The 9960-nt window shown below is 39.5% G+C and overlaps 1 protein-coding gene and 1 long non-coding RNA gene across 13 annotated transcripts in view; one reads left to right on the top strand and one right to left on the bottom strand.

The window, feature by feature from the left end:
* Window positions 1-8155, bottom strand: part of LOC115279272 — a 15435-nt gene extending 7280 nt beyond the window's left edge. For 5 of the 12 annotated variants that reach the window (XM_029923821.1, XM_029923820.1, XM_029923823.1 and 2 more), the window contains exons 1-2: window positions 5640-5824; window positions 5154-5447 (exon numbers count right to left, since the gene is read on the bottom strand). In XM_029923821.1, the coding sequence (XP_029779681.1) occupies window positions 5154-5447; window positions 5640-5761 (416 nt within the window). In that variant the 5' untranslated portion in view covers window positions 5762-5824. Of the gene's footprint in view, window positions 1-5108; window positions 5448-5575; window positions 5825-6154; window positions 6227-7974 lie in introns of those variants that run through there. The other 7 variants (XM_029923816.1, XM_029923818.1, XM_029923814.1 and 4 more) reach the window with 7 other exon arrangements.
* A 247-nt stretch (window positions 8156-8402) lies between these two features.
* Window positions 8403-9960, top strand: part of LOC115279314 — a 36431-nt gene continuing 34873 nt past the window's right edge. Inside the window, exons 1-2 of the long non-coding RNA XR_003903356.1 lie at window positions 8403-8528; window positions 9773-9907. This is a non-coding gene — a long non-coding RNA (uncharacterized LOC115279314). The remainder of the gene's footprint in view (window positions 8529-9772; window positions 9908-9960) is intronic.

Genomic DNA, 9960 nt, shown 5'->3' with positions numbered 1-9960 from the left:
CTCCTTGTGAAAAGACTGCACTTTATATATTATCATCAAATTTTCAAGGTCAGGAACAAAGAATTGGAGTGGACAGTTTCTGACCAAGTGTCACATGCTCAGTGAGATTTCACGTTCCCTAAATCCTACTTCATGGCATTAAAAGAGACAACTTCCCAATATCCATTTGATACCACTGCCTCCTATGATCACCAATATCCTCCCAGTAAAGTCCAGAATGGTTTCCATTACATGATGTCCAGAGCCTTAAATGATACACTGTGCAAAGAGGATTTCCATATTATTTTTCCAAATTACTTTTTAGCTTTCACAACACCATCTGTTGAATGATCTTTATCTTCGTCCTTTCTCATTCAAAACACTCTGTTAAATAACTGAGTTTCTCCTTAAGCCATATTCTTCTTTTAATCTATCTGTATAATTTTCAACTTTGGCATTTTGTTATTAGCACCTTCCTTCATTCAACAAGTATTTATTGAGCAGCTATGTTATTTGAATTAGCATAGCAGTGATCAAATCTGACAAAGCAGGGCAAAGACAGAGTGAAGTGGGCTGTGCTATTTTATGGTGAGTGATAGAAAAGATTTCCCTGATAAAGTCACTGGTGAACAAAAAACTAAATAAGGAGGGAGGGAGCGATATGATTAAGTAGAGAAAGGGCATTCTAATCAGAGAGAAAAGCCAGGGGGAAAACTTTGAGGCTCAAGCAAGACTGGCACATTTCAGGAAGTGCCCCCCCCCCCCAAAAAAAAGTCAATGTGGTTGGAACTAAATGATTGGGAGGAAGAAGCAGGAGAGGTGATCAGGGAGGGGCTGAGGCCTGGTGACAATGAGTGTGTGAGACCCAGGAAGGCCTTTGGCTTTCATTCAAATGGAGATGAGAAGGCACAAGAAGATTCTAAGCCAGGGAGTGAAATTCACTGACACTGCTAGCTGTTGTTTTGAAACTGGAACATGGGGGTTGAGGTGGGGAATGGGCAGGGCAAGAATGGAAGCCTCACCACTAAGTAGGGGGCCATTGCAATAATTTAGGTTAGAGCTTTGTGATGTATTAGAAATGGGGTAGAAACATTTAGAAGGGCTGGTGAGAATTAGTTGTAAGCCTCCAGAAACCTAGGGTCACAATCCAATCATCTTTCCATTCTGGATATCATCTAGCCTAGGGCTTAGCAACATGTCCCATAAATACTCCTTGAATGAGCTCCTTCATTGGACATTCAAGGCCACAGCCCATGCGACTGCCAGGCCAGAGGTCTCTCTTTTCTGCTACGGTCTCTCTACTTTTGGTCTCTTCCTCTCAGACAAAGTTTGTCACAGAGTCATCTTGTTTTCTTCAGAGCTTTTCTTAAACACTCCTTCTTCTGGGATGCCTTTTCCATGGACGACTGTCTACCCTTTTAAAACCTGGCGAATATTGTAGCATTCATTTGTTTCTCCAATAGATATTTACTGAGCACCTCATATCCACTGGGCACTCTGTTAGGCTCTTGTATTAAGTAAATCAGTAAGTAACATGAACAAAATGCCTGCGTGCAGTGAGATTACATTCCAGCCGAGGAAGAGAGAAACCAAACAATAAACATAAATGAAAGTAAATGGTAGGGTAGGCTAAAAGGGTGAGATGTGCAGATTCCAGGAAGGTAGGTGGGGTCAGGGCTCAGAGCTGGGGGGCAGGGGCAAGGGCAAGTACAGGGCTAACTTGGAGGACAATTCAGATTCACAATGAGCAGCTAGAGATGCTCTGTCAAATATTTCAGCAATGATTCTTGTTTAACCATTAAAACAAGTCTTCTGTGTTTCTTATCATTGTTCCTTTTCAGTTCGTTTTTTCTTTTCTTTCTTTCTTTTTTTTTTTTTATTTAAGAAAGAGAGGGAGAGAGTGTGAGTACGTACAAGCAGGGGAGGAGCAGAGAAACAGGGAGAGAGAGAATCCCAGTCAGGCTCCAAGCCCAGCATATGGCCCTTCTCTGTGCTTGATCCTACCACTGTGAAATTATGGCCTGGACTGAAACCAAGAACTGGACACTTAACCTACTGAGCCTCCCAGCTGTCCCTCTTTTTGATTCATTTTTTTCATAGGTATCCCTGATATTAACCTTCTATCACAATGTTAAAATATGTTTACTACATTTAAGAATCATAACAACATACTTTGATGTAGCATTTTATAGTTTTTGTTGATTTTTAATAGAATGATATTTTTGTCTTTGAGTCATGATGCCTACAGCATACACATAATACCAACAAATTGTATAGCTAAATGCGTATTAACATGAATTAAAATCAAGGAAAACTACTCACAAAGAGTTTATTTTTTGTCACCAGCTATGTATATTGGATCAAAAATCTTAGGGTTCACAAAGTCCAATTTATTGAATGAGATTTGCTATTTTGTTTTATATGTAGATAAAATTTTTTATTGTAAGCCTACTTATTAATTGAATCTGTAATAATTTTGAACTCATTATAATGAGGGAAAATGTGAAAAAAAAGTCAATAAGGAAGAATATTGCATAAGCGGCAAATGGGGAGGAAATAGACTCGATTTCCATGCAATTGTAAGAGCAGAGGTTAAAAAGAGTCTGCTTACTACAGGTTATCTGCACAGTTGCATCAATTTTTTTTTTAATTTGAGAGAGATTGAGAGCATGCACACAGAAGAAGGGCTGAGGGCAAGAGAGAGAGAATCTCAAGCAGGCTCCGTGCTCAGAACGGAGTCCTGTGAACACGGGACTTGATCCTACAAACATGGGATCATGGCTTGAGCCAAAATCGAGTCAGATGCTCAACCAGCTGAGCCACCCAAGCACCCCAGAACAGTAGACTTTTAGAAACCGCCCTCCTCACACAAAGTAAGCTAGCTTCCTCCTGGAGAAGAAGGCACCCTCCAGAGTCTCAAAGCAATCATTCAGTGTTAACCTAATACCTCCTTTTCTTGGAATCATTCCTCCTATTTTCCTCTAATATTTTAAACCTGGTTCTTGGTAAGTTGCTTTAATTTCTAACACAGAACCATGTGCCTTGAGCTTGCTCAATGTGATGATGAAATGAGGCTTTGCTCGATAAATTAATATTATGGAGAACAATGTTTCATCATCAGCGAAGACTAAATCCCTAACCTCTTTCATCTTTCACAGAAAGATTATATAATGCTTTGCGGAAGGAATATAAATTAGCCTGGTCTATGTAGTCTTCCAACACAGTGGTTGATGCAGGACCAGTTCTAGGAGAACACTGACAAGTGACAGTCACAGAGTGACCAGTCCGAGAGAAATCAGAGATAGCCTCCTTCTGATACCACTATGGTCTCCTACCCATTCCATGGTAATCTTAATGTCAATAAGTCTCTCTTTCTTCAAATTGTAATGCCATTCTAGTGGGTCATGTATTGGAGATTACCTCATCTCCTCCTACTATGATACTACAGGAAAATATTTCGTTTCCAATAATCACATTTTCTATGCTGTGTCCTCTCAAGGTATGAGCTAATACTCTCTTTTGGCTAGTGTTTTTATTTAAGAAGCAAAATTACTATTTTAAGAAGAATTAGAGAGTATAATTTTTTTAAAAAGGATCTAAACTTTCCATGCCAAATGCCATATGAAATGCAATATAAAATAGATCGCCAAACTCTCTGATTCATTTATGGCTGTTAACCCTGCTGGTTATCCACAAAATGTGCATAACTGATGTCTTCTCCTGAATTGTGTGGCATGGGTTCATATGACAGCAGAGGGAAATGACTTGGAAAATACAAAAAAAGAAGTATAAAACTTTAGAACAACAGCTTAAAGTGTTTAATGAACTATAAACAGCTTCCACTGATGAAATGTCTATGAGCAGTGCAATGACAAAGAACAGCAAGGAAGGAATAGAAAACTGTGCAGTTTATAATTAGAGCTATCAAGAGTACGAAAGTGAATATAGAAAGCTGTACTAAAAGCGAGCTGCTCACCAAACCTTATACAAAACACACACTCGAGGGTGCGTCTACACTAGCCCTTTAAAAGGAAACACATTAAAGCACATTTATATCTATCTGCTTGGTGTCAGCATGTAGGCAAAAAAAAATGCATTACTCCCAAGGAATGCTTTCTATTATGCGCAATAACATCTATATTATACATCACAATGATGGGCATTATTGTGGTGTCATTGCCCTAGCTTTCAACATTAACACTATGGGGAAATGGCCTCTTTCTGAGCACCTAAGGCTAAAAAAAATGCTTGGTAGAAAACATAATGTTCATCAGTGAATCCATGTTACTCCCAAATGAATTTTATTTGTCAATAATGCATAAATGTGACTAATGTAGGTATGTCCAAGATTTTTCTCTTTTACTTTTATACTTGGAAGATGTTGAACAACTTCATTTACTATGAATGAGTTGTTTTAGGGTTACAGTGGTGCGGCTTGGTGCTGCTGATCACAGCGTGACTTGGAGGCTAAGAAGGGCCGTGTGTAAAAAGGGACGGAGAAGTTGTGCCAGAAACATGTCCTATTCCTGATACTGCCCATAACTCATAGTGTCCACAATAAAGCAAAACACGACAGAACAAGCAAACAAACAGAAACCACTGCTCTACAAGGTTCAGTGCACAGCCTTTGTTCATACCCCAGTTATCTTAACTGCCTTGAAATTACTTCTTCACCACAGTCTGTTATAGCACAAGGTGTCTGCAAATGTCAGTGGCACAATTCAAATATGGATAAGTTCAAGGGAAGTATGATGACCAGCCATTTTGATATGACCGATCTTTGATTGATTATAGTTGAGTTCCCTAAGGCCTTTGTAAGGGAAAAATGCAGGCTTGAGTGTATGAATGTTGGCCCAAATCTTTTTCTAGTACTAACAATCTGGTTATTTTTGCATGTTGACTCAAACTCTTTGAATCTCAGTTTCCTCCTTTATAAAATGCATATCATGTTACTGAGTTCACAGGCTTTTATTAACTAACTAGAATGCATGCATGCGTACATATGTATAAAAAATTCATACATATAGCATCTGAATCAATAAATAGTAGTTCAACTCCTTAGCCATGGTTCCTAAAGCTAATGATTCCTAAAGATAATAATGTTTTTTCATGGTATTGCTTTTACCGACCTTAGTGGTAGAATCAGAAATTTTCTGCTTGAAATATCTTCCTACCTACATTCAAAATGGAGAGAGGAGATGTCTCGGTTGTAACCACAACCATTTGGTTCTTCATTTGAAATTTTATGTTGGACAGCATGTAACTTTACAGAGTAGTTAATAAGATGAGGAAATGGTGCTCGGGGGCCTCCCAGGCTCCAGAGACCCTCCGAATGCAAAGGCTCCATCAGACCTCCCCCTGCAGCTGAAGCAAAGATCGTGCGCAGGCACCACTCTTCCGCTGCAGGCAAAGGACCCCTGGGAATAGATGTCGCCTGGGGGTTGTCGTGTGCTGTACGGTACATACACCTAAACAGAACAAAGAGCACATCTTTAATTGCATCTGCAAAGACCATTTTTCCAAATAATTGTATGTTCTGAGAATTAAGACTTGGATATAATCTCTTAAGGGCCACCATTCAACCCAATATACTCACTTATAAGAAAAAATTAAACTCTTTCATGTCGCATTAAAAGACCTTCATCTAAACCTGGACTCACTGAATCCCTGGGATATTATGCTCAGCCACGCTAAGCTGCTTGCCATTTCCCGAAGGCCGCTTCCTATTCGCCTCTCCGGGCCTTTGCTCACTGCTTTCTGTGCCGAGCAGTAGCTTCATCATTTTTCCATCTACCAAATGCAATGCATCTTTTAAGACTCAGTTAAAGCATTGCTTCCTTTATGAACTGTGTCTTGAGTCCTGAGCCCGCTTACCCCCTGTTATCACTGAGCTCACAATAGAAGTATTGTGACATTATTATAATCACATGTACTTTTATTACATTAACATTCTGAAGCTCATTTATAACTGGCTCCTCCCACTCTCAATCACCTCCCTTCATCCTCATTAGCCACCGCCTTCTTCTTTTTCTTCTTCTGCTGCTGCTGCTGCTGCTGCTGCTTCTTCTTTTTAATTTATGCCTCATAGAATTTTCATCTCCAGAGGCTGGTATGGCACTTAACATATAGTAGGTTTTTAATAAAAGATTGCTAAATAACATTGATGACTGAGTACCTGATATGCACTGGTCACCTTGCAGGGAATTTACGTCTGAGATAACGCTTGCTGTAATCCTTAGAACAAAACTGTAAGGCAAGTATTCCTGATCCTACGTTAGCACTGGAAAACTAAGACTTAGAGTGGTAAATAGTTTGCTCAAGGCCATAGAGAAAATAATTGGAAAAAACAGTATTTAAACCAAGGTTGTCCAATGTAAGCCAATGTTATTTTCAGTTAAAAATATTGATAACCCAAACATTGTTATTAAAACTGTGTGTGATATCAAATAATGAGTTAGTATCCAAAATCGATAAAACTTATCAAACTTGACACCCCTCCCAAAATCCAGTGAATATGTGGGCAGAAGACATGAATAGACACTTTTCCAAAGAAGACATCTAGATGGCTAACAGAGACATGAAACTATGCTCAGCATCATTCATTATCAGGGAAATACAAATCAAAACCACAATAAGATACCACTTTGCATCATCAGAACGGCAAACATTAACAACTCAGGCAACAACAGATGTTGGTGAGGATGTGGAGAATGAGGACCTCTCGCACTGCTGGTGGCAATGCACACTGGTGCAGCCGCTCTGGAAAACAGTACGGAGGTTCCTCAAAAAAATTAAAAACAGAAATACCCTATGACCCAGCAATTGCACTACTAGGTATTTATCCAAAGGATGCAGGAGTGCTGATTCAAAGGGGCACGTGTATGTACCCTAATGTTTATAGAAGCACTATTGACAATAGCCAAAGAATGGTAAGAGCCCAAATGTCCTTTGACTGATGAATGGATAAAGCAGATGTGGTATCTATCAATCTATCTATCTATCTATAAAATAGAATATTACTTGGTAATATAAAAAAGAATGAATACTTGCCATTTGCATCAACATGGATGGAACTAGAATATTAGGCTAAGCAAAATAAGTCAGAGAAAGACAAATATCATATGTTTTCACTCCTGTGAAATTTAAGGAAAAAAAACCAGATGAACATAAGGGAAGGGAAGCAAAGATAATATAAAAACAGAGAGAGAGAAAAACCATAAGAGACTCTTAAATACAGAGAACCAACCGAGGGTTGCTGGTGGGGTTGGGTTGGGGGATGGGCTAAATAGGTGATAGGCATTAAGGAGGGCACTTGGGAGGAGCACTGAGTGTTATATGTAAGTGTTGAATCACTAAAGTCTATTCCTGAAATCGTTATTATGTTAACAATATGTTAACTAACTTGGATTTAAATATTAAAAATGTATGTGAGGTTTTGAAGTTGGCCAACTAGGTTTTTGGAACTATGGAAATCTGAATTGTAGATAGAAACATTATTAAAATAATGTTTTTGGATTACCTACTATGCACCAGGTATTCTAGTACCAGGGAGAGAGCTATGAATAAATAAGTCCAAGTCCCTGCTCTTCCAGGGTCCACATTTTACGGCGAGAGAGTGGAACAAATAAATAAAACTTAGGCAATGATGAATACTAGGGAAAAGAAAATGATTCAGAGTAAGAAGACAGAGTGATGCAGGGGTCTTTTATAGAGAATTATCAGTCGTTTTTTAGAGGGTCTGATCAGGTGCCATTTGAGTCAAGATCTGAATGAAGTAATGGAAAGAAACAGCCATGAGGCAACTGCAGAATGATCATTGTGGGCAAGGAACAGCCAGCATAAAGGCCCAGGCCTTTGTGCATTGGGAAGCTCTGGGCAGCATTAAGAAGCCAAGGACAGCAAGGAGGCCATTGTTGATGGAATGGAATAATCAATGGGGAGAGTGTTTGAGATCCATCCCAGAGGAAGGGAGGGACCCATCTCCTGCAGTCTTACCAGATACTGAATTTCTCTGTGAGTGAGCTGGGAAGCCATTGGAAGTTTCTGAGCACAGGTGTGATTGTGATTTGACTTAGGTTTTAAAAGGTCATTAGGGTGTGAGAGGATGCAAGAGACCCTTAGATTGTTGGTGCCAATCATGACAATGGTTTCATCGACGTGGAGGTAAAGGAGCTGGGAGGAATTGGTGACATTCTGGATATATACCAAAGCAAGAACCGAGATGCTGGGATGTGGGGCGTTAATAGATGAGGGGGGCACCTGGCTGGCTCAGTTGGATAAGTGTCTGACTCTTGATTTTGGCTCAGGTAATGATCTCACAATTCATGGGTTCGAGCCCCACATCAGTCTCTGTGTGTCAGTGCAGAGCCAGCTTGGGATTTTCTCTCTCCTCTCTCTGCAACTCCCGTTTTTATGTCTCTGTCTCTCTCTCAAAATAATTTTTTTTTTTATTGAAAGAAACAGAAGATGGGAGGGTGACCCTCAGATGTGGGCAGTCTTTAGCGTCTACATGTTTATCTCAAGTAGCGAGAATGAGAGAGTAACCTGTGGTGAGTGACCAGAACTGTGAAATACCTACCTTTACAACACCGTTTGTAAACTACTACATTTATAATCAATAGGAATATAATGAGAATCAATGTGAGCCACATATGTATTCCAGTAGCAACATTCAGTCAAAAGTAACCAGAGGGGTGCCTGGGTGACTTAGTTGGTTAAACATCTGACTTGGGCTCAGGTCATGATCTAGCCTCATGAGTTTGAGACCCACATCTGGCTCTGTGCCGGCAGCTCAGAGCCTGGAGCCTACTTTGAAATCTGTGACTCCCTATCTCCATGCCCCTCTCCCACTCACTCTCTGTCTCTCTAAACATAAATAAGTGTTTTAAAAAATTGTTTAAAGTAACAAGAGAAAACGCATTTTAGTATGCTCTTTGCTTATCTCAATATATCCAAAATGCCATCATTTCAACACATAATTAATGTAAAATAGAATCAATCTTTATCATTTCTGGGTTCTGTATTTGTAAATGTACCTACTAGCTAAAATTTACTGTAACCCTCAAAATCATGTGCCCAGCACTTTTACAGTCATTCCCAGAGGTGTCCAGAGGGCTGAACACTTGAGTCACGGGGCTTGCACATTCCCAGCTAAAGTCAAACGAGGCGATGCTCTCCCTGCCATTTTAGCTCTCACACTCTAAAATAAGCATTCTTTGCAAGGTGTATTCAGTGCCACATTTCCCACATTTTTTTTGTACTTTTTGGTGGTGATTTTGCTATTTAAAATGGTCTCCAACCATAGTGTTGGAGTTCTGTCTAGTATTCTAAGTACAAGAAGGTTGGGATGTGTGTCATATGGAGGACACCTGTGCATTAGAGTAAGCTTCGTTCAGGCATGAGTTATAACCATTGGCCATGAGCTCAATGTTATGAATCAACAGTATAGATTAAATAGGATGTCTTTAATGCAAAACACACATAACACAAGGTTCTGTACTGATGGGAAGATGAAAGTGTTGTGACCAAAGGATCACAGGAACATAACCCTGTATTCCTTCTGGGAGCAATGGTTCAGTATTCACTAATTTTTGTTCCCAGAGTATTATGAAACATAACTACTGCAAATAATGTGAGTTGACTGCTTGTTCATGAGATCATTTACATGAGTTTCTCATACTAAGTGTTCAAATTCTGGTGTGTATATTACACTTATATCACATCCTAATGTAAACTAGCCTCATTTCAGAGACTAATACTCACCTGTAACTATTGACTACCATTTTGGACACAGGAGACTTAGAATTGAGATAGAGGAGAAGGAACTAGCAGAGAAGATGAAAAAGGAATGGCCAGAGTTGACAGAAGAAAGAAACAGAAAAGTCCCAAGGTGTGGAAGAAGGCATGAAGTAAGAATTTATACAAAAAGGTAATTCCATTCATGTGGAAAGTTCCTGAGACATCAAGGACAAAGTGTATTTT

This window comes from Suricata suricatta, chromosome 15 (assembly GCF_006229205.1).
Source record: "Suricata suricatta isolate VVHF042 chromosome 15, meerkat_22Aug2017_6uvM2_HiC, whole genome shotgun sequence".
NCBI classification, from domain to species: domain Eukaryota; kingdom Metazoa; phylum Chordata; class Mammalia; order Carnivora; family Herpestidae; genus Suricata; species Suricata suricatta.
This window is presented reverse-complemented; position numbering and strand designations above follow the sequence as displayed.